The 25317-nt window shown below is 44.3% G+C and overlaps 1 protein-coding gene across 1 annotated transcript; it reads right to left on the minus strand.

Annotated features, from left to right (window-relative positions):
- Positions 1 to 1513: 1513 nt before the first annotated feature.
- bcorl1 (BCL6 corepressor-like 1) lies at positions 1514 to 22650 on the minus strand (the record flags this gene model as incomplete). Its single annotated transcript, XM_036127192.1, is given in 11 exon segments — positions 1514 to 1685; positions 2504 to 2581; positions 5254 to 5399; positions 5543 to 5709; positions 5806 to 6075; positions 6265 to 6452; positions 10771 to 11229; positions 11408 to 11540; positions 11778 to 14300; positions 14401 to 14477; positions 22534 to 22650. Coding segments are annotated over 10 exon segments (4142 nt in total), but the record flags the coding sequence as incomplete, so codon positions are not given.
- Between the last annotated feature and the right edge of the window lie 2667 nt (positions 22651 to 25317).

Raw genomic sequence — 25317 nt, forward strand, 5'->3', positions numbered from 1 at the left:
AAACCGCAAGAAAAGTCTGTCGAGGCAACAACTGGGTGATATTTATTTAATGTTTTCCCACAGAGATAATATGTCGATGGGATTTTACCATAATGTGACTAAGTTTGCCATCTGACAATAAAATGGAAGAAATCAAAAATTTACATGTAACATAAATTATACTGATTATTATCCCAGAACCTTTCTTGTTAAATGTGTTTCTGAGTGACATTATTTCAATATTTTGTCCTTTTTTAAAAAAAAAAGGCACCAGAACTGTGCTTTTCTATTGTTATTTAAAGTTTTATGCTTGCACCTCACGACAGGAAACCTTAGGCAGTTTGGCTTGTGAACGTTATGCAATTCTAACAAAAATTACCAATTGTTTTGCAACGTGGAGGTTAACTCCCTGAAGGTCACTAACATCACACAACAGAGCAGAGAAACAAGCGTTCCTAAATATATTCTATATTTGGTGTGCATCAATGAACCGTTAAAGAATTTAAAAGGTTTCACATAGAATAACATAATACGGTTTTATATTAGGGAATATCAAAAGGCATTTTGAGCTGTAAGCAATATTTTGAAATGGTGAAGCTCAAACTCGTGAAGAGCCAAACATGGTTGAGTATTGGGAAAAGCTCAGCCTGAAAACAACTCTGGGATCTACAGCACAGTCAGTAAATATATAAAATTTTACCATAATATAAACTTTATTGTATAAAAAACAAACAACTAGAAGCATTTAAAATGGGCCGAGTGTAGCTGGGACGTGTCTGTGGTTTAGAAAGATGGCTAAAAAGAAGAGTAAGTCTTGGTCCTGTTAACATTTAAAAAAAAAAAAAAAAAAAAAAAAAAAACATTTTAAAGGTGTAACAGAGGATGGACGGATGACGCAACAGAGCCCGACTGTCTCATGTGTTGCTCAAACACTCAGTTATCCGTTTATTTTATGCATGTCTTTAGACCTGAATAGTTCACTTATATTTTATTTACTTGTAGATGTGCTTTTAATTTTTATTTACTCAGTATTTTTTCTTCTTTTGATCATCTGTGGTCTCAGTCTTACCAGGAGTTTTTTTTTTAGTTTCATGTCTACCTTTAGCATTTCACCCTCATCAATGGTTTGTGTTTCCCATCGCTTGTTTTATGTTAACTAAACATTTCATGCTTATCCTGGTGTAGCTTATTTTTTACTGTTTGTTCTGATGTTGATTTTATTGCTTCCTTAGTAAAGGCCTTTATGTTGCTCTGGTTCTGTATGAAAAGTGATTAATTGATTTATAGCAGGTATTCATACCTGCTTTGAATGTGAAACCTGCACAATCAGACTGTGAGGAAGCTGGTGAATGATGGACAGAAGGATGGATGCACATTTTAGACAGAAGTATCTGGAATAAAGTCTGGAGGTACAAATATTTTTAAATACTCCAGACCCATATAAGATCGCTGTATGTAGATTAAAAGCTTCCACGTGTTTTCTGTACGGTTTCTTTCACTGCTTTGTCTCAGTAACGTCTCTTTGTGAACTCACCCCTGGGTCAGCGACACCTGAACATGATAGCAGGGTAAAAGCGGCTCGGATGAGAACTCAAACAGAAGACAATCTGCGTTCGAGTCCCTCTCGGGATTGGCGTCTCCGTTCTCCTCGGGCTCCTGGTTCTGCTCGGACAGCAGGAAGTCCCAGCACGGCTCCTGATCGGTTTCTGCGCAGCGGAGTCAACAGAGGTCAGAGGAAATGGAGACGACACCCAGCTGGCTGTAAAACACGAGGTCTACACTCCCTCTAGTGGTCACTTCCATCAGGCCAATTAAACGGAGTGCCGCAGAGGAGCATTGCTTTAGAAAAACTATTAACAAGATACTCGTTTTACAGCCTGTCTACATAAAACTGACACCCAGTAAGACTTGAGAGGCTCAACTATATATTCTATGGGTTTTGGTGTTTTTCTCAACAGTAAAATGAAGCAACCCTGCAAACCTTAAAAACGAAAAGCTGCTGTAAGTTTGGTCCACAAGAAGTGGACGAAGCAAACAAAATGGTAGGTGGAAGGATTATTTAAACGAGGAGAATATAAAAAATATTCGGATTAAATATTCTCCTTGATAAAAAGACAACTGTAGCTGTCAAAGCGCAGATACAATAGTTAGCAGTGACTCAAACTTTGTGATACAAAGTATGGCTGAAGCTAGATAAATAAATGTTTTTTCTGTTTGTCTCCCAGTCCATTGCTAAAATTACAGCCCACTTTCTTTAAAGCCTCGGTACATTTCTGAATGAAACAACAGTCCTAACCAAACAAAGATCAGATATTAAGCTCAAAGCTCCACAAACCAAGAGTCCAGCCTACAAACTAAACCCTTTTCTGCAGCTACTCAGTCATTAGTCCAAAAACTGGAGAAGATTTTCACCTCAAGGACAGCTAAGGTACGTATGAGACTGTAACCACACCTTTCCCTTACTGTCCTTCAGAAATGACACGTTAGCTTCAGTGGACGTTCAGACAGATCAGAAGTTTCTTACCGAACAGGGAGCTGCCGTAGAAATCCCAGGGTAAACTAGGATCCTTTTCACTGCGGCCTTCCAGGTCTGAGAAATATTCTAGGAAACAGAGCATCTCGCATTAATTTGCTGTGACAGCTTGAACATCAAGATCTGGAAACAGGGTGATGGGAGTTGTTCCTTTCTACAGTCGCCACATACTTGCCCAGGGGGATGGACTGTTTCTACGTCAGTAACTCGATGTGATTGGCTGGGCTTAGTTAGAAATCATAAAAACCTGAATCAGACTAGGGCTGAACGATTTTGGAAAATAATCTAATTGCAATTTTTTTTCTTAATATTGCTATTTAATGCGATTTTTTCCCCCAGCTTAATTTATCATGTCTTCTTAAACATATACAAACAACAAATCAATTTGTTTCCTCGCCTTGCAGATTAGTTTCTAAAAGAACCACAGCATCTAAACTCAGACCAGTAATGATTGTGTTCTGCCTACGATATATTTCAACCAAAATTGCAATTTTGACTTTTCTCTGCGTTAACCACAAGCAACAAAGATGGCCTCTAAATAAAGATGTTTGTAAACAAGGACTATTTAAAACAAGAACGTTTAATGTTTTTATTAATTAGAATAATATTCAAGAGAACAGTTTTTAGTTGATTTGGACATCAATCCTTGTTGAACATAAAGTGCAACTAACAAACAAGTCTATGTATTAAACTGATTGACCAGTACTTTATGCTATGTATGATTATATAAACTCTAAAACAAGTAATAAAAATAGATTATCTCACTGCTGCAACTGTCTTCCCTTCCATGTGTAGGCAAACCCACTTTAAACATTTTACCAACACCTAAAGGACGCGTCTAATTCCCTAATTGTTACATAGCAAAAAATTGCAGATTCTGCGATTTGGAAATTGCGTTTTTTTAAATTGCGATTATATTGAAAATGCGATTAATTGTTCAGCCCTAAATCAGACTGTCTTGTGTTATATCTTGTAGCAAATCTGATTTGTCTTTTAGTCTAATTAGAGGACATGGTTGGACACAATGTCCTGCCACACCTCTAAGCTGCACATATAGACCGGATGCTGAGGGACCGAGGTAGGCTAGAAGTTTCTCAGGCTGGAAATAAAGTGCTAAATGTACTTGTCAGGCTGTCAAAGAGAAGTGGCTGGCAGGATTTATAACGCAGCAGCAGCAGCACATCGTTATCACAACATCAATAGGTTTGATATAGCAAAGAACTGCATTAAAAAATAAAAAAAAAACAGCAGATTAAATAATTACTAAGCTCTCTGTGCCAGTAATAGATTTACTGATGCTTGTTGTTTAAAGCAGCAGAAAAATATTTTACGTAGAGATGGTCAAATCATAAGAATAACTCAGGGCTGCATGACATTAGACAAAGTTGCGATACGTGATAATAGTGATAAATGTGGCGATAACGCTATAACTTGCGTTGAATACAGGAAAAAAAACTGAAGTGTTATTGTTTCTGGATTTTGAGACGGCACAGAGATCAGCACCATTTAAAGTTCTTATACTGCTGGATCCTGAACAGAAAATGTCCTGAGCTGCATCCTCTCAGGCTGCTGATAAACGGACAGAAACTAGGATTGGGTTTCCGCCTCCACAGCACGACTGAAACTGATGGTAGACGTGCAGAAAGTTGCCAAGTATGCAAATGAAAGCATATTGACACACGATGTTTAAAATTAAAACGTTCTCTCTCTTTCGTTTTGGCTTTTAGCAAACATGACTGGTTTCTTCTAACACTAACCGATTAATCACTGGGGAAAAAAAATGTCTGACACAGTGTGTAAAATATCTGTTTTAAAGGTGTGCAAGTTTATACAGGGTTCCTACAGCATAAGGTAAGTTAAATTCAAGACTTTTTAGGACGTTTTAATGCCACTTGAAATAAAAAGTTAAGACCAAATTCACGATAAACAAGAAAAAACCAGGTTGCGACAACTTCACCCAAATGTTTATTTTAACATAAACCATTACTTTCTGGCCCAGTAGACATGTTTAAAACTTTGAAAAACATTTCATATAGGAAGAAAGCTAAAAAAGACAAATTACAGATACATTTTTAACAACTACTGAACTGAATTCTCAAACTTTGTTTTGTTCCCTACTAAAATAAACTATTTTGGTATCTGGTAAACAATTTTAAGACCTAAGAAAGACTGTAATGCCAATTAAGGCCTTAGTTTTAAGTTACAGAATTCAATGCCTTTTAAGACTTTTTAAGGATCCGCGGGAACCCTGATATAAATTTAAATCCGGTTCATCCTGGACGAATGAGGCTGGCGATCTAGAAATAAAGGAAAAATGATCGCGTCGTCTCAGCTTTGTGTCAGGTCGCTTCATAAGCTGCTGCTTGGTTACTTCATCAAATGATTCACCGCTTCTCGTGCTCAACATAGAGAGTTCCTGAGTTTCAGCAGGAAGTCAATCATCCTGTTTGACAACCGCTATCGTCCTGCTCTGAAGAAAGAGACGGGGGGATCCAGCAGCAGACTCCGCTCGCCGTGCCAGATGTGGGCACAGTTTACTAATGTGTTGACGCCATGCCCGATAGAGGTTGTACTCTTGGAAAACACATTATTAATTATTAACGGTATGTCTACTTTCAATTAGCTTCGTGAGCTCCTCGTGAGTGTGTTAAACAACTCTTGGGTTAAGTATTTCTGCGACGAGTCGATTCGTCCCAAATGAATTGTCCTGGCAGAGGCGGCGCATTAAAGGCATTAACTACCTGTGAGGAAGGTCTTCATGCTCTGACTGTGCGCCAGCTTGACCGGCGTGTGGCCAGAGTACGTGGCCAGGGTTGGGTCTGCTCCGTGGTTCAGGAGGAGCCACACTATTGGCAAGTTGTCACTTGCTACTGCATCGTGAAGTGGCCTGAGGGGAGAAGACACACAGATGGCTCTTAGGACGTCGACAAGGTAATAAATGACACAAATAAGCAACCAAAGGAACGCCAGAATCTGCCATGAGCTCCTCGGACACATCCATGACCACAGGCGAGCGCCACAGATGCTCACCGCGTCCCGTCCTGAGCGCTGCAGTTGACATCTGCACCGTGTTTGAGAAGGATCTGGACTATCTGGGTCCAACCGCGTGAGGACGCCTCGTGCAGAGCGGTGTAACCGGCATTATCACGCCGGTTGACCTCCCTGACGTCCTTGTCCAGACAATACTGGACCACGTCCTGCAGCGCAGAGCAAGGCCACACATTCAGAACATCTCTGTTTAAAATGGGAAACCTGTTGGATGAAGGTCAAAGTCACTCGGGCGTGTTTTTTACCTGATAGCCGAGGCGGGCCGCACGCTGGAGCAGAGTTTCTCCGGCGTTTTTATTCACGATCAGCCGGCGAACCTCTGGGGGAACGGGCCGTTTGGGAGACGAGTCTGAGCCGCTGCTTCTTCCTGAGGAACTTTTCTTGAAAGCTGGAGAGGATGGCAAACTTTTTGGAGTGGCTGGGGGCGTTGTGACGTGTGATTTCACGGCAGCACCGTCGTCATCCAGCGGGAGGGAGGTGCCACGTTTCCCCGAGCTGCTGCGTTTGGTCTTACTCTAAAGCAAAGATTTGAAAGTTTATCATTTACGGGCTCCACCATACAGTACGTGTCAATATTTACTGTCTCAGCTGATCTCTTGGCTCTGGAAACCAGCTTGTCGTCTGGCCACAGGGGGGCAGTGTAATCTTACATATTTCCAGAAGTTGGAATGATTTGAGATCTGGATGAAGGATCAGAGGCTTACCTTGGGTTCATCGCCATCGCTTAAGTGTTTGCTTTTGAACTTCCTTTTTCCAGAAGGCTTATTGCTGCACTCGGACTCCTCGCTCTCCTGGTAGCGCACCGATCCTGAGCGAGTGTATGAGGGCTTTGGTGGAGGAGGGGGCTCCGGGCTGGAGGCAGCTGGGCTCGGACACCGATCTCTCTGTGGATCTGTAAAGACAAATTAGATTTAAAGTTATGCAGGGTTGTGACAAATTACAGCCAGATATAAAAAGCCCTGCAAAAGGTATTCACACTTACTTTTAATTAAGACCTTTTCAGGTTTTTATTTATAAAATGTTTCAAATTCCTGAACATTTTTCCCGTTGCACTGCTTTGTGTTTCTTTATTACATATAATCCCGATGAAATGCACTGATGTTTATATGCAAACATTGGACTCCCTTAATTAATTTCACAAAGAGTGATCAAAACTCACACATTCCTAAATAATTCATAACCAATAATCCACCAACACAGGGTGACCATGAAATCTGCACACAGAAAACCTCCTCTGAGATCTGAACCGTAAACCTTCTGGCTGCGTGGTCCCATATTTCTAACTGGCCTCCCAGTCAAACCTTTGAATTTAGTCAGATGGACCTCAACAAGCTCATCCAGCCTCTGGACCTGCTGCCCTGCAGAGTATCAGGATTTATACCTTCTGGTTTACACCAGCAGCAAACCTCTCAAACCGGGCAGGACGGACCATCTATGCTGCTGATACCTTTGATTTTACGCTGTGACGGGGAGAGGTGTGCTCTCCAGACTGCTTACGGATGGCAATAGGTTTAAGCTACAGGTCAGTCGACCTGGGCTTTTCCGTGCAATAGATGGCTGATTTATTAAGAACGTTCAATTAATCACATTGACTTAAAAATACACCGTTTTAATATTCATGGAAATTATCATGTAATATTTTTGATAAAGTGGTTTGGATCTGGGGCCCAATGAGGCTAATGGCGCATTCTTACCTCGGGAAGCGTTTATTTAAGGCTCAGTAAAACTTTAAAACACAAATCAAACAGACTGTATTAAAATGTTAGGGTTAATTAATGTTGAATAATTTTAATAATGATATGTTTCTTTTTAAAGTTTTTACAGCACTCTGGTCAACTTCCTACTGGGTCTGCTTGTGTTGAACTGAGAAAAAAGAAAAGCCCCCCAGCTGTGAGACGCAGCCTGTCTGCAGGAATCAGTCCCGACAAAATCCCCCTAAATACATAATAAGCAAAACAACACTGTCCTAGCCACAGATGTGGTAATCGTTTGACTTAGCAAGCTCAGGCGTTATTTACATGAACTGCATAGCCGACCCAGTGAATCAGCTCACGGATCAATCAGTTGACCTCTCAACGCGCGGCGGATGGAGGTGGAAGACGCGCTGCCTGCTGCCTCGTCTGTGGGCTCAAGTTGCTGAGGGAAAACTCTCAGGTGAACGGGCTGTTCTAGTTCTCTGCTTCTTAAATGTTTTATTCCTCTCAACATCATTTATAAAACAAGTAGCCATTTTCGAGGCGCGGTCCTGAAGAAAGTAAAGTAAGGTACTGAGAGGAATTAACCATCACTGGAAACCTGAGTCTCATGACTGTCATCTCATAGCATTAAGCAGGGTTCCTACAGCATAAGGCAAGTTAAATTCAAGACTTTTTAAGACTTTTTATTGCCACTTGAAATAAAAAGTTAAGACCAAATTCACGATAAACAACAAAAACCTGGTTGCGACAACTTTACCCAAATGTTTATTTTAACATAAACCATTACTTTCTGGCCCAGTAGACATGTTTAAAATTTTGAAAAACATTTCATATAGGAAGAAAGCTAAAAAAGACAAATTACAGATATATTTTTAACAACTACTGAACTGAATTCACAAACGTCGTTTTGTTCCCTACTAAAATAAACTATAAATCAGTTTTAAAAACCACAACATAACCAGTGCCAACTCTTTTTCCCAGTTATGGTCCGGCCGCAACAGTTTTTATTGGTTCCGCTATCGGGACGGAACCAATAATGGTTACATTGAGCCGTTCAGTATATTAAAAAAATATATAATTGTAATTATTTTACTGTTTGGTAAGAATTACAAAAATAAAATCCTATTTATGACCTGGTAACAATTTTAAGACCTAAGAAAGACTAATTTAAGACATTTTAATGCCAATGAAGGCCTTAGTTTTAAGTTACAGAATTCAATGCCTTTTAAGACTTTTTAAGGATCCGCGGGAACCCTGATTAAGAGTCAAATTAAATAGATCTTGTCTGACATCATGAAGCAGGCTAAAATATCTAATAACCCAACACATCACACCCTGACCCAAAGAAGCTCAACAGATGAGAGTTATCAGTCTGGAAAAGCTTACAAAGACATTTCTAAGGCTTTAGGACTCCAGCAAACACCATGATCCACCAACGGGGAAAGGTTAACAAAGATAAGCCTTCACAGCGGTGCCAGCCAACCAAAACTACTCCAAGAAAGAGTCCAAGATTCATGCAGAAGGTCCAAAAAGAACAAAGAACAATATCTAAAGCTCTGCGAGCCTTCCTTGCCTCAGTTAAGGTCAGTTTTCAGCATTGAAACATTTAACGCACACACAGATGAAATCTATCGAGAGGCAAAGAAGTGGTGACCACAACGTAAGCAGCACAACTCTAAATAAGAATGAAATGTATGTTAAAGATTGCAATGTTTTTGAACAAAAGCAACAACAGGAAGGAAGTAAAAATCAGAAACCGTAAAACAAGCACCTACGCTGTTGTCTTAAAATAGTTTTTACTGCTTTTTCTGGAGCACTGATATCATGTTTCTATGCGTACAGTGGCCCTAAAATCTTTTCACAATTATTCATTGAGGGTTTTTTTTTTTTTTAGTACCGATTCACTCTATGGGTGTTTTGTGCAACATGTTTGCTTGTGACAGCAAGCAAACATGTTGCACAAAATGAAATCATTGAAGTCATTCTGCTGAGGTCAGGAGCCAGAAAAGAATGAGTGTCATGATAATGATTTTAAAATAGAAAAACTCAGGGTGGGGGGGTATAACGCTCTAACTAGCTAATTTGCAATGTGTGAATTGAGTTTCTCTTGCCATTGACATTCTAAGAACATTACACCAGATTTTGATAATAAATAAGCTTATTGATACAAATTGAAGAAGCTTCTGAAGTAAAAATAAAAAAATAAAAATAGATGTTTGCTCTTTTTAGAAATCATCCATCTTAGCAGGAAGAAAAACATTCTTGCGAAGCCAATTTAGTTCTTTTTTTGGTAATTTACTGGTACCAAAAAGAAGCCCCTCATGTTTGTTATAAACTTCTATAAAAGATGTTGCCATTGCTGATTTACTACAGCGACATCGATGAGGCTGAAGTTCTGTGAAGTTCTGACGGACTTGCCAACATTACTCGGTTACTGGCTTGGCAGCCGCCTTCAAACCGGAGCCTCAGGAAAACTTCAACGCTCCATTTTCCCTCGGTTGTACCAAACATGAAGCATGAAGCCAGGAAAAGCCTTTTCCAGACTCAAATTTATAAACTTATTTTTGGCCAATCTGTTAAAGTACATTACAAAATTTCACAATGAATTAATTTATATTTTTCAAGCTTCACATTTAAAACCGGCAAAAACAGGAAAGAAAGAAAAGAAACCCTGGATTCACAGAGAGAAAGACTTGAATGGATGAGAGATAAAACGGATGGATGGATGACAGAAAGATAGATGGATGGATGAACAGACAGATGATGATAGATAGATGGATAAAAAGATGAATGAATGGATGATGGACAGATAGATGGATGAACAGATGGATGGATGATAGATGGATGAACAGATGGATGGATGATAGATGGATGAACAGATGGATGATAGATGGATGAACAGATGGATGGATGATAGATAACCAGATGGATAGATGATAAACAGATGGATGAACAGATGGATGATGGATGAAGGGATGGATGATAGTTGAATGAACAGATGGATGTATGAACAGATGTATGAACAGATGTATGATGGATGGATAGATGATTGATGGATGAACAGATGATGGATGGATGATGATGGATGGATGAACAGATGAACGGATGGATGGATGGATGATGGATGAATGTATGAACAGATGAATGTATGAACGGATGAACGGATGTATGAACGGATGAACGGATGAACAGATGGATGGATGGATGGATGAACAGATGGATGGATGAACAGATGGATGGATGAACAGATAGATGGATGGATGAACAGATAGATGGATGTATGAACAGATGGATGGATGAACAGATAGATGGATGGATGAACAGATGGATGTATGAACAGATGGATGGATGAACAGATGGATGGATGGATGAACAGATGGATGGATGAATGAACAGATAGATGGATGAACAGATAGATGGATGTATGAACAGACAGATGGATGGATGAACGGATGAACTGTTTCCTCCTTTAAAGGCTTCAGTGTAATCTCTGACGGCTCGTCGGCCTCCTACCTGCTGGGGCCTCGCTGTCCCTCAGGGAGTCTTCCCGCTGCTCTCCCTCCTCCAGCCTGTCCTTCTCGGTGATGTAGTCCCCGGTCTCGTACTTCTTGCTGGAACATCGCCGCCGTTTCTTGTGTGAAGCCGAGTCGGCCTCCGCCCTGGCCGCTTTCCCCTTCCCCTCGAAGGCGCGCTCTGCACACGCGTTGGAGCGAGGCCTCCCTCTGGGACGGCGAGCCGGCTGGCTGGGCGTCGACGGGGGCGATGGAGACACATCTTTGGGCGGTGGAGGTGGAGGCGGAGGGGAAGGCGTGGCGAAGCCCCACAGATCGAGTCGAGCGTCGTCGGCCCGTCGCTGTCCTCTCCTCAGTCTGGGGAAGGCGGACTCTGTGGCGTCTGCTTCTTTGCTGGATGCGGCGGCGTTACTGGGAGACACCGGCGTGTCTACACCAAGAGGACTGTTTCTGTCTGAAACTGAGGAAATACGATCTGATTGTTACAGTCACACCTGTTTTTATGTGAAAATATGAAAAAGAAAAGAGCAACATCTGATCTCTGCACACGCGAGCTGATCACTAAAACAAAAAACGGATAAATTTGTGACAAATATCGCAGATGCGCACACGCTGGGAGACATTTTAAAGGCCCGTACCGGTTTTGTTGCGCCTTGCTTGCTCAGCCTCACTGAAGCTGATCTTGTCCTTTGGGTTGGGCTCTTTACTGCGTGGGGAAGGCTCTCCTGCTGACGGCTTCTGCTCCGACGCAGGTGCAGATTGTTTCTTCTGCTGAAATTCACAGGGGACACGGAGAGCGGGTTACGCCGGCAGCTATTGATCACAAACTTCCACAGTACGGGAAAGCAGGCGGACCCAAAATAAGACCCTACAGGTCATGAATCACAGAGTGGAATTACAAAAACGGAGCGCTGACCACCTGATTAACTAGTACAAATCCTTAAATGTGCCGCTTTCCTGCCCTGGTCACTCCAAAAACAGAAAGCTAGATCTTTTAAGACGACGCACCTTTTTGTTCGTAGAAACTTTGACTGGCGTCTTTTCTTTCTCTTGCCTTTTCTTCCCTGCGGCCTTCTTTACGGGCTCCGCTGGCGGCGCCTCCTTCGCCGGCTTCTTAGGGCCGCTCTTCTTCTGTTTGATAGCAGCTGCTTTTGCTTTGGTCGGTGACTCCTCTTTGGTACCGTTCGCCGTTCTCTCCAACGCGTCGCTCCCGCCTCGACGCTGGCCCGTGAGAATGGATGCTACCGTGCCCTCCAATTTTTCACCCGCAGCACCGTTTGATGTCCCACTTTCTTTCCTTGAGATCTCCCCTTCCAGCACCTGGGCGAGTTTGCTGTCCGCGCCGCCGCCGTTCGTTGATGCATTGCTCCCAAAGAGGCGAGCCTGGCCAGCGGGCTTGGAGGAGCCCTGTTTGGCTTTCAGCCCCACGTGCTCTCCTTTATTACCGGGAACAGCAGTGTCACTTTCTGAAAGTTCAGCAGCGTTCAACATCTCGTGCCGTTTTGCAGCTTGAGTGGATTCCCCTTGAGAAGGCCATTTGTCCACAGCCCAGTAAGGCGGGTACTCGAAGGTGGCGGCATGCTTGGACTGGATCTCCTTGCCCTGGCTGAGTGGAGTCAGAACGTCGGATTTTCTCGAGGCGCCAGGCGAAGCTTGGGCGGTTCCCTCGTTTGTGGGCGCCGCCGTTTCAAGGCCTTGCTGCTGTACGATGGAGGCGAGGTTGGACAGGGGAGACTTCATCCTCTCCCACTTGTCCTCCGGTTTGGACGGGCTCTGAAACTTGGATCCCCCTGTGACGGCGGCGGCGCCTTTGGTCTTCGGGGATCCTTGCGGGACTTTTCTCTGCCAGGCCGGACTGACGGCGGCAGCAGAGTGCGGCGGCGCCGCTTTGTTGGGCCCACATTTCTTTTGACTTTCAGCGTTGGCGGAGCTCAACAGGACCGTCGACAGAGCTCCTTTGGCGGCGCAGTTCTTGGATAAGGCCGAGCTGGTGTTTTTCACGTGCTTCCCGCTGTGAGCGTGTTGGTTCCCCTTCACCAGACAGGATGGCTTCTTCCCTCCTGATGCCAGATGTTCTCCTTGGTCGATAATTGATATAAACTCTTGTTTTGCGAAGCTCTGAAATTCGTCTGTGAAGGTCCCCTTCCCGTCTTTGCCTCTTAGAGTGGAAGCCAGTATGGGGCTCGCCACACCTACGTATGTACCGGGGATACTTTTAATGGAGTCCTGTGAAGACCCTTTACCCCATGCGGGTTTGGGTTCTGTAACCTGGTGGTTCTGAGTCCTGTTCAGCTGCTTCTGATGGGATCCGTTTCTGTGGGAATTTGGTAAGACCGCGTATTGTGCGCTGGAGCAGTAGGCTGCAGAGTGAGTCCTCTTGAATGAATCCCTCTGACTGGACTCGTTGTGAGGCTCCACCGTGGACGCTGGTGCGTCGCTCATGCATTTCGGACGTTTCGATTTAGCGGACAAGTCGAGGGGTACGTCTCTTTGCTCGCTGGGGCAGGCTGTGTGGTCCTCTGCAGCAGAGGGAGGCATCGTGTTGAGAGCGCCCATGGCTGTCTTGTCTACGCTGTTGGCTTTTTCCAAGTGGTTCAGGAGCCGGCTTTGGGAGGTGATGCTGGCCAGCGCAGAGCCGCAGCAAATGGCGGCTGTCGGAGACAAGGTGTAGTGGGTGGGGGCCGCTGAGGTTAGGGATGGATGCTGCAATGGTAATGCAATAGCTGGTGAGGCGACCACAGAAGCTAAAGATTTGTGTTCGAGTGATTTGGTAGTCTTGCTTGATGAGTGGTTGGATTTGAGCTTTATGTTTGATCCAGCCGCCTTTTTGTCTGAAGCGCGACCCGCCGACAACGAGTAGGGATAAGTCCGCATGAGGGGCGTCCCGCCGACACCCGAGCCCTGAGGCTGAACTTCCTTCTGGAAATGGCCGCTCGTCGCGTCTCTCAAAGCTGTGATTTGACCCAGCGCTGGTGGAAGAGTGATTTTACAAAGCTGAGGGGAGAAATTAGCGGAGGGAAGAAAGGCAACGGGCTGGGCTGGTTTGAACATGGCAGAGCACGGGAACCCTGCGGCGACGCTTTGCTGAGACTGCGACTTCTTACCGGACGTCACGTTGCTGTGACACGGGTGAAGGGAGTCCTCCCGGCCGGCTTTCACGCCGCTCGACCACTGAGGAGCGGGGAAGACCGCAGACCCATCAGCCCTGATTTTAGGGGTTTCTGTCCGTTTGTCTGCTCGCTTCTCTGAAGCGGTGAGGACCGAGCTGGACATGGGTGCATTGTTAGGCTGTTGAGGCAGAGCGTTTTCAGGACTATGGTTGCAGTTGCTGTTGTCCAGGCAGGCTTTCAAGGCCTTAGAGTCTTTTGTTGCAGTGGTCTTGTTTTGCTGACTGAGGTTCACATCTCCTCTAAACTCAGGGGGTAGCGTCTGGGGGGGATTTCCCACCATATTAGTGGATGCTTTAGTCAGAGCACTGATCTCTCTGCTCACCGGGCCTCCATCCCCAACATTCATTAGTGTAGATTCCACCTAGGTGGTGACAGAAGGTTAATGAGACCAGGGTTCAGTGGATAAAAGGATATATTGCTCTAATCAAGTGATCTAACTCGAACAGAAAGAAAACAAGTACCTGCATAGGTGTTTCTTTAGCAAAACATGCCTCGGGTGGTAGCTCAGCCAGTCGATATGATCTTCTTTAAAACAAAGCTGCAGAGTACACAAGAAAGAACAAATTATGATCTTGATATTGAAAGCAAGTAAAAAAAAAATAGCTAACAGACCAATCCTAATCATAATGTGTTGAATCCAAGCATGGATGAACTCAGAAGAGACTAAGAAAGCGTTCAGATTTTAGCACTCATATCTGCCTTACCGTCCTTAAGAGACTACAGGTGGAAACGCTTTAAGGACAGATGGACGGCAGCTTTGCTCTGACTGGTGATAAGAGGAAACTTTTACCTGGACATGCACCACCAAACAAAAAGAAAAATCAAACAGGCAGTAAATCCACTGGTAACCTGTCTGCACTGCAAAAATGGACCAAAAAAATAAGTGAAACGTTGTTAAAGTTAGTGAATTTGTCCTTGATTTGAGCAGGTAAATACGATTATTTGCCAATGGAATGAGTATTTTGACCCCTAAAATTAGATAATTAGATAAACTGCACTTGAAATAAGATGATGGAGATGAATTGTTCCTATTTTAAGTGCAAAAATCTTATTCCACTGGCATATCATCTTATTTACCCGCTCAAATCAAGGACAAATACACCCATTTTAAGAACATTTTACTTATTTCAAGTTCCGTTTTTGCAGTGTGGTGACTGGTTGGCAAACTTTTTTTCTGCTCAATGAGCTCACCACCCCGAAGCGCTACAGGATTAAAACCGCTGCGCTCCTCGGGATAGACGCTGCTACCGAGGGAAGAAGTTTTAGTTTCAGTCAGGTGTTTAAAACGCGATTTTTGCAGCATGGAGCGACATGTCTCCGATTCTTCCAGGCTGCGAGACAGCGAGAGAAAGCAGGACGCATTGCAGCAAAGTAGCTGTGATTTGTCCCTTTGAGATTTCGACACCGCTGTCATGGAGCATACTGGATGCTGAAATGTTGGCAGAGGTTTTTGGAAACGTCAGAGTTAAGGTAAAGGTCTGAACTCTCTACAGGGAATACCGATAGAGACCGCTGTTCATATTCCGGTAAGCATTGTGCACTAAAAGCTAATATGAGATCCTGAATCCAGTTTAAAATGTCAGCTTTGAACTCTATTTGTCTTTGTTTTGAACTACTCTTATATTTTCCTTTATTACTGTAGAGTCCTAATAGAGAAATAAGCTGAAACCAGTATGCGCTGACCGGATATTAACTCTGCTGATAATCCTGAGTGACAAATAAAGACCACCTTCTGACCCCGACAAAACTCACACACAAAGTGACCGCGGAGATTTTACCTCACTCGCCTTTTTGAAAACAAAGTCAAAAAAAAAAAAAGTAAGGAGTGCCAAAACTAGGAACAGCTGCTCACTAATTAAAGATGTGGGGAAAATCCTGAGGCTGTGATTTTGTCTTTGGCTGAAAGATTTTTGTGCTGAGCTGAATTATCTAGAGCCCCCTGAGAGACAAAGTATAATTTATTTGAAGACGTTAACAGTGGCCTAGCAGGACGACAACCCGGTGAGCCGCCTCGATCGCGCTGCAATGCTTGTTTTCATTTGGATGAGATACCCGTACCTGCCGTGGTTACTGAATCCCTCCATAAACCGTGGCATCAATTATATCGCAGGACTATTCGTCGCTTGGTTTTTAACACATATGAAAACATAAGAAAAGAAAAAAGGCAGTCAAAACCTAAGTGTGTGTGCCTTGCGTCAACAAGTGAACTCAGTAAAATTGCCACTTTTGTGGGCTAATTTTCCTATCTCGCATTCCATCTGGTAGAAAGCTGAGCGTTTGCAGGTAATCCTGCCGTAGACGCCACTGAGGTGAAGGTGACACATGGGAACGGCTGAATAATGACGGCGCTCGGGTGGCTAAATGTGGTTTGGGACCAACATCACGTTTGTAGAAGAGCTGAAGCCCCGACTGAAGCCCTGACTGCGTCTATCTGCCGTCGGAGCAGACGGGCATCTGGTCGCGGGTCGTCACCAACGACTGTGGGGACAGGTTTTTACCGGCAGGCATCAGACCTCACACGGCGCATAGACAATAAAATCAAAAAAGGACCCGGGAGTTTATTGGGTGAGGTTTTCCCTTTTTCTTATCTGATTAGGAATACAGAAAGGGAACGACCCTCTTTAAGAAAAACATGTCCAATTAGGATTAATACATCTGCTGCAACATGAGATAATTAAAAACAAAACTAAAACAATCAAATCATCTATTTGCCGCCATGCTGAGGCTTTTCTGTGTGACTTTGCAGGTTTGGTCTGTTTGTGTTGAAAATCGTGAGACGTTTAAATCTAACTGGTCACACATTTTATCGTCCAGAATATTAAGACGTCAGAGAATAACGATCAAAACAAGATTATCACAAAAAACACTAAACGTCTGGGGGTAAAATAGCTAAAGCATAAACATACAAAGCTGTAATAAACTATTTGTTCACTACAGATTTCTTCTGTTTTTGCTTTTATATCACATGTTTCAGATCAAACTTATTTCAATGTCCAAGTGATGAAAATATGCAGCTTTTAAATTATTAGGCAATTTATCAAAGGAAGAGGCTATTCAACCCGATCTGGCCCAGTGAGAAAAAGTAAAGGCGCATCAGCCCAACTGGCAGCTTTTGAAGGCCTCGGCATATTAATAGGATTTAAACTCAGACTTTGACTAGGCCGTTCCAAAACCTAGGTGAAACTGAACTGAGTCTGGTTAATCACAGTTAATTCATGATTTAACAGGTGGGGAATTACTTTTTCCACAGGTGGATGAATAGTTTGGATAGCTTTTTCCCCCTTAATAAATGAAATTATTCTTTGAAATCATTTTTTTTTGGTTACTCATGTTATCTTTGACATTAAAATCAGTCTGATGATATGAAACAAGTAAGAAATAAAAAAGCAAAAACAAAAGTGTCTAAGGAATCAACAACTGTACTTCAGCAATGTGTTTAAAAAGTCACCCCATGCACATAAAGACACATTTAAAGTTTGACAAGTGTCCTCAAATAACGCCTTTTCTTTATGATTATTCCTATTATCATTATTTTAACAGACATGCATTAGGAAACGATGCGTTTAACCAATATTTAAATGGGAATAGTACTTCTGTTACACTGGTTTGGTAAACGCGTCACATTTGTTGAAGCCACAAACTGGACTACAGAGTAACTCCTAACCTGCGATTACTCTGGGAAAGCAACAATTGCTTTCCCAGAGTAATCGACCAATTATGTCTTACATCACTTATGACACATAACATGATTAAAAGGTTCTTAGAATCTAACGAAATGTCTGCAGCACATAAGCGTCAGAGAGACGTGACCAGGAAGATCTACCCAATTTAAAATATGAAATCACTGTGGGGACACTGGGGGAATAATATATTCAATTGGCTAAAGAGAATTAGCAGACGGCTGCATTACAAAACGAATCAATCAGGACACTGAAGCAGCACCGCTGTAAAATACACAGGTCGCTCACACACCTTTGAAGATAACACCAACAAGACAAAAACAAACCAATTTCCTCATGTAGAGACCAGACCACACGGCTTAAACTAATGTGACAAAAACAAAAAAAACAAAAATGAAACTGTTAAATGTCTTCAGGTTAAAGCCACAGGCTTCAATAGATCGGGTGTGATGAAACGACACAAAGCAGTGCGTGTTGGGAAGTGGAAGAAAAAAAATATACACAAGATTTTCTAAATGTTTACAGATAAAAATCTGAAAAGTGCAGCGTGCACGTGTGTTCAGCCGCCCCGTGTTAACGTTTCACAGAAAACATCCCTCACTGCCTTTGAGGGCATTTTTCTACCAGCTTCCACACCTGCAGACTCACCTTTCCAGCCTCTGCTCTTAAAGCAAAACAGCCCAAGCTCAGTCAGACTGGATGGAGTCAGAGAACATCCACCTTAAGCCGGGCGTACACTGTACGAGTTTTTCAGTCGTGGTACTTATATAAATCTCAAACTGTGCGACGGAACCGCGAGTTTAAAAGTTCACCGCTCACGATCTGTGTACGGCGCAACGCTCGGACGCGACCGGAGTGCTCATACTGTACGTCCGAACGTAGACAGAAGAAGACGAAGACGACGACGAAGAAGAAGAAGAAGAAGAAGAAGACGGAAGTGTCGATGGCTACTGTAAACATTACCGGAGAGAAACGCGCTGCTTTGGCAATATGTGCAATTTTGTGTGCAGAAAGCCCTAAAAAAAAAAAAAAAAAGGCGACGACATATTTGGACAAAGACATGGCTGAGCAAACGTGACTACTACGGTCTGTCAGTTTTACAAAAAGAACTTGAGGTAAGCTGGCGGCCGTGCACATTTAACACCCCAGCCTTTTCCTCTTTGTTTATCAACAATGTCACGATAGTCAGTTAAATCTACTTGTTTGCGTGAGGTTGGGGGAAAAACGGCTCGTAAACTGTCGTAGCTCTGATTGAACAGCAGGATGCGCTCACGAAAACCTCACGACGGCCGACTGAATTTCAAACATGTTTGATTTTCACCGACCGTCCGATTCCGGATCGGGAGGTAGTCGTGAGAAGCCAGTCCCCCACCCCCCCCGTACGATCAAGCTGAAATTCGGCCCGATTCAAAATATGCTTGCACGACTGAAGAATCGGCCCGAAAAGGGGAAAAACTCGTACAGTGTAAACCCGGCTTTAGAGTCTTGCTGCAGAACGTCGGTGAAACGGGGCCGTCCTAACCCATGAACCCATTCCTCTGTTGCTCAGGCTGTAGGTTGTGGTCCTGTTAAGTTGAACATCTGTCCTGGAGTCTTTTACAGCCTCTAACGGGGTTTTCTGCCAGCATTGCCGTGCATTTAGCTCGACGCCTCTTCCCATCAATCCCTGCTGACGTAAAGTGACGCTGCCACCATGTTTCACCAGGGGAACGTTGTTCATGATGATGTTCTCTAAGTTTCTATCAGCTCATAGCGTTTTGCATGTAAGGCCTCAAAGTTTCGTTTTGCTCCAGTCTGACCAGATATCTATTTCTTCCACATGTTTATCCGTGCCTCAATCATAGCTGGAGATAAACAATAAATGGGACCTTTCAGGGCTTTTCATTCAGCAATTCCTTTCGCTGTGCAACTCTTGCATTAAAGCCAGATTTGTAGGGTGCATGACCAACGTTGTTTTGTTAGCGGATCGCTCCATGTGAGCTGTGGATTTCTGCAGCTCCTCAGGAGTTACCATGGGACTCTCAGTCGCTTCCCCGTTTACTGCCGAGCCAGACGAATTTAGGTAGTCCTCCCAAAGAGATGTCAACGGTTGGGGTATTGCTTAAAACATAAACCTGCTTTAAATGTCCCCCACAGCCATATTCCTTATCTGTCCGCTGTGTCCCTTGGTCTTCATGTCTGTCCACTGACGTCCTCTAAGAAACTTCTGAGGCCTTCACAGGGCAGACATTAAACTGCACACTGGTGGATTCCTTTTACTAAATAGGTAATCTGTCACTGAAATTTAGTTTACGATATCAGATATAAGGAGGTCAAATACATGCATGCCACACTTTCCAGATTTTATGCTTAAAAAATCTTCTCTCCTAAATCATGGCATCACATTCCTCCCTCTTCATAATCATGAACTACTTTGTGATGTGGAAAGGTTTAAAGGATATGAATAATACTGAAAGGCATTGTATACTTTATGCTCCTAAGTTATTTTTAGCAACATCCATCTGATTCTAGTCGTAATAAATGTTAGAGGTCCGGCCTTTATGACATTTTCGGGTTAACGAGGGCTTCAAATGATCATCGTTGCATCATGTCCTTACTAATGAAGACGTGATGTAAGAAAATCCTCAACGTCAAAAAAAAATAAATAAATATAGATACACGTAAGCATGCAGAGCAGAGTACAAAACGTTTCAGAGAAAAACATTCTCTGTTCAACTGATAAATGTGAAAAAGGTCGTCTAGGGACATAATTCAAACACCCAAATCAATAACAAACCGTTGCTGACCGTAAACTACAGCCTAATTATGCACTGCGCAATAGGGCTGTGCAATATTAGGAAAGCCTGACGTTGCAGTATTATTGTTGAAGACTGTGATGTCAGTCGTGAGTAACTGTCATGTTCCTCACCGCTCTCTTTCATGATGACTAGACCCCTGCCACTCCCCCCCGAGCTTTAGGAAGACCCACATCAGGTGAAGCCGGAGGTAAGTTGGACAGGTGCGTTGTACGGCATCAGGATTTTAACGCACAAATTCCTGTAGCCGAGCCGACCAAACATTACATCAACGTAGATTTGATGACAACGACCGCCACTAAACGTGTTGTGTTAATAACCCTGTTGTACCAAAAATAAACAAAAATCAGTTAACGCCAACAACAAACACAACTAAATGTGTTTTCAACATCCGCAGTCTTTGCTAGGCCACTGAATCACGTCACTGGTTTTTATCTGTCAATTCAAACAGAAGCTGGTGTTAAGGTGGCTCCTGACCTCTGGTCCCCGGGGTCTGTCCTCTGAACGACCATTCGTCAATCCATATATGCAGCAACTGCTAAACAAAAGAAGCTTTAACTCACTTTAAGTCCAGCAGAGAGAGGGACGACTTAGATGGGAGAGAAAAGTTTGGATTGCTGGCTTTTTAAATTTTCTGAGGAGGCAATCAGGAAGTTAAGGTTGCCATCGTGCTTGTTGTAAGTGAGCATTCACAGATGGATGACACCTATAAAAGTAATCACGAATACAAAAACCCACACAGTTAACCATAAAGCCTTGTCATCACAAATCAAAGCACCCAGAATATAATCCCATGCGGAGGTGAGCGCAGACCAGCGCATCTAAAAAAGACACGAAAACCCTGAAAGCTCTGGACGCAAAAGAAAACGCCGGAGACCCGGAGGAAGACGGACACACGGACGGACGGACACGCCGAATCCCTGCGTGCAATCTGCGGTGCCCCGATGGGAGCAGCCACGCAGATGCCGCTCCGTGGAAAGGAGGCTCTGCGTGTACTCCCGTACAACAGTTGCTTACAGCTAGTTCGTTTTTTTTTTTTGTCTTTGTGCTCCGATCGCCCGGTCTGCTCCGCCACATCTAGGTCCTCTCGCTCGGATGTAGGCCAGGCGATGCGTGCGGAGGTCCGCGCACGCCGTGGGCAGCAGACGGAAACAAAAAGTGGAGGCTCCGAGGAAGAGGGGCGAAAAAACAAGAAGGAAAAAAAAAAAAAAAAAAAAAAAAAAACAGCCACCGTTGTACCCCCCCACCCCCACACACTCCCATCCGGTCAGCCCCCCCATGTCCTGTTCGGCGGCTCCCAATGTCACAGCTGAGGAAAAAAGTGCACAAAAAGAGCACATGAAGTCGGGACACATATGAGCAGAAACTCCGGAGAGCTCCGCGGTGCTGCCGGTCCTGGAGCATGAAGGCAGGACCGGGGCTCTCCCAGGTGACCGGGTCCATCCGCAGGCGGAGCGGGCGGAGCGGGGACACCGACCGGCCACAGAAGCCGCGTCTCCCCTGACGCGAAGGGAGATGTCTGCCGGAAAAGACCCCGCGATTATAGTCACATCTGCGCCCCACCAGGTCCACGCAGGAGTCCGGCAGAGAGCGGAACGAGAGGCGAACTAAACAACAACAACAACAACAACAAAGTGACACATGGCAGACAAAACGATCGCCTCCGCTGGCTGGAGGCACACGGACTGGACTTACTGGTGGATAGGTGAGAAAAGTAGTGCACTAAGGAGGGAGGGAAGGGAAGGGGGCGACAACTTATTATGAGGAACTGTGCCCCCCCCTGAAGTGGCCGTGGACCGGCTGAAGCCCGGGTCCGGCTTCCCCCCCGCGCAGCCGCCGCTCTGCGTGCTGAGGCAGGCGGGCTGGTATTTATCCCCGGCCGCCCTAATGTGAAGTGCTCCAGCCTCTCTTATCGGCCCTTCACCGGACCGACTCGCTGAGCCACTCCGGCGTTGAAAGGCATTCACCAAGCCTCTCCTCTATGCCCCCCCCCCCACCCCCCCTTTCTTTACTCTCTACCTCAACAACTGAATCAATCCCGTGCTAATAAGGGAGCGAGGAGGGGTTGGTGGGGGGGGGGGGGGGGGGGGGATGTCTAATGACACAAACAGTTACGAACCCGCTCGTCCAGATGGTGAGTGAACGACGTGCAGGCACGACTGTGGCAGATACGGCCGCGTCCACCCTTTCGCCTCCGCCGTCCGCGGCTGCTCACTGATCTCGACGGTTTTCGGCTCTAAAAGTCCGGGGGGCGGGAGGAAGGGAGGAGGAGAAGAAGAAGAAGGGGAGGGTAGAGAGGGAGGGAGGGAGGGGGGGGGGGTCGTCAAGACAGTCCGTTCCGTATCTCCAGCCTCCAGTTTGGTGGGAGAGAGCGGAGGGAGAGGAGAAGGGGGGGTTGCGCGGTGACAGCCTGGGAGATGTAGTGCTCGGCTCTCCACGCCCAGCGTTGGACGCTGGAGAGGCTGGAAGGGATGAGAACTGCAGGTACCGGCATGCACCGCGAGCCCCAGCCGCTCAGGGGAATGGGGGATCGCGAACCAAAGAGTGTAACGGTGCGCTAAACTGCAAAAAAAAAAAAAAAGGCTTATCGGGGCAACGAAGTCATGAAGTGTGTGTGTGTGTTGTTATATTTATTTAATTCATAAACAACGATTATCACCGAGCGTCTGGCCGAGTCGGCGTCAGACGGGTCAATTAGCAGTCAGCTGCTGAAACGGGCTGTAATAAAACACATGAAAGGCAGGGTGGCAGTGGCTCGGGTCCGTCGCCTGAGAACTAACATGAGGAAGCAGGACTCCGGCTGCTGGAGGCCCTCCAGCTGCAGCCTGACGGACTGGGGGGGGGATTTTCTACAGATTTTTGCAGAGGATTTTGAAGCACGTTATCTTCAAAGAGGCTTTGGTCTTTTGTGGTGATGCCATGGATCCAACTTCACCAGTCTAATGAGCTTTAGTTTCAAATACAAGGCTGACCCACACAGATCAGCTGGATGGAAAGCCCTGGAAGTACAACATCTGACAGGGGGGGGGGGGGGGGGAATTTTAAACAAATTTCAAATGATGTCTCCGTGTTTACCGCGTGGATATCAAACCAGTAAAGCGATGTAATGAGCCCGCAGAGCCACACTTAGCACTTTCTCTCATCTAGCTCCTATTAAAATATGTTTTTAGATTTAAAATATACAGCGCACAACTGATTAAAAGTATCAAAAACATATAAGGCTTAGTTTCTACTTCAAGCATTCACATTGTACAGCAGACATGCAGCTCCATGAAAATTTCACTTTCATTTTAGTGACTTGAGCTCACAGATTTAAAGCCAACACATGACACACAAAATAAAGGCCAGCTATGGTTTTGACTAATAAAATAAACCCATATTTAAGTTGAATTAGACAGACCCATCTGTAGTGGAAACACCGCTTCTGACATTGTAACTCATTCACGTGTTAAAAGCAATCTTAATGGCTCAGTTTTTTTCTCAAAGTTGATTTTAAATTGACTTCCTAACTGCAGGGTTTCCTGCTCTTTTTCAAGCTAAGATCTCACGTAGTTTACATCATCATGGAAAATACCCCAGAGAGGCCCTGCGGATAATCTAGCACACAAAGCTGACTAAGAAAATATCAAAAGGATCTCATTTTTAGTTGCAACCTCGTGCCCGTGAACTGCTCAGTCTGCTCCTGTCAATGCAATATGACAAACAATTAAAAATAAAAAGCTAAGTCGTTCTGCTTTCTGAAATGTTCCGACCGTCCCATTCAAATACGTAAAAACACGACGTCGACTTCGCTTCTTTCAATCAATACGAAGTGTTTCTGATTTAAACCAGCCTATAGTCTTATCATCCTACAGCCTAAATACGAGCCTTCTGACATAAACTATTTCCCGTGCATGTGTAAATCTTCATTCTTTTCACATTGTAAGGTAAACCAAGAGCTGAAATATTACAAACCAAAGCAATAACAACACTTAGGTGGATTCTCGATATCTGGCGTACCGAGGTTGTTTTGAAAGTATAGTTTGAAAAGATCCAAAGCCTCTGCTCATTCCTAAAGTCCTTTTTAATGAAAGGCCCCAGGAAGGCTGTTAGGAGCACAGTGTAACAAAGTACTGCTCCTCCCCCACTGGTCGCTACACTGCCGATCAGCTGGCTGAAAGGAGGCTACACGTTTCCCTTAACGACAACAGAGTATTCAGCTGCTGGTCACAAAGGCATACGGCAAGTCACCAAATGACAGACGTGTAATTATTCAAGCAGCGATAATCGATATGTCAGATTATTGTAGTATCAGAAGGATGAAATGTGTTTGAAATGGAAGCAATTACAACGTGATCTATGATTCTGTTAACGTTTTGGCATACATACAGTGGAACTGTGGTATTTTTTTATTTTTATTTTTTACTCATGGTCACCATTCTGCGAAATTCTCAAGCCTATCTGAGAACACGTGAACTAGAAAGTCTGCTGCATTACACATCCCTGGAAATACCTAAACGGCCAAACCCAAGTACTTCATAACGGCGACAAAGGCAGCGACACGCTCTCTGTTGTGCATCTTGGGCTCTGTCGTTGCAGAGCAGTGTGTCAAAATCACATTTCCTGTTACTATCAGGTTGGTTTGGGTTGTGGATTCAGGAAGCTGGGTTTAGGATGTTTTTTTTATAGCAAGACTACAGTTTGCACACTGTTAAGTTTTTGGACTTTATCCTAGTTTTTGCTCTCATATTTCTGCGCCCACATCGAGACAGGTAAGTCAGTGGAAAAGGACAAGATCCTGCCCTCCTAAACATAAACAGCCACAGGTTATTTAGCTCTCGCACTCCATAATCACATTTTGCCACAGTAGTTAAGCGGTGCAGGGTACTGGGCTGTAATTAGGCCACTTGGTCTTACCTGAATC

Source organism: Fundulus heteroclitus, chromosome 23 (genome assembly GCF_011125445.2).
Source record: "Fundulus heteroclitus isolate FHET01 chromosome 23, MU-UCD_Fhet_4.1, whole genome shotgun sequence".
Classification (NCBI taxonomy): domain Eukaryota; kingdom Metazoa; phylum Chordata; class Actinopteri; order Cyprinodontiformes; family Fundulidae; genus Fundulus; species Fundulus heteroclitus.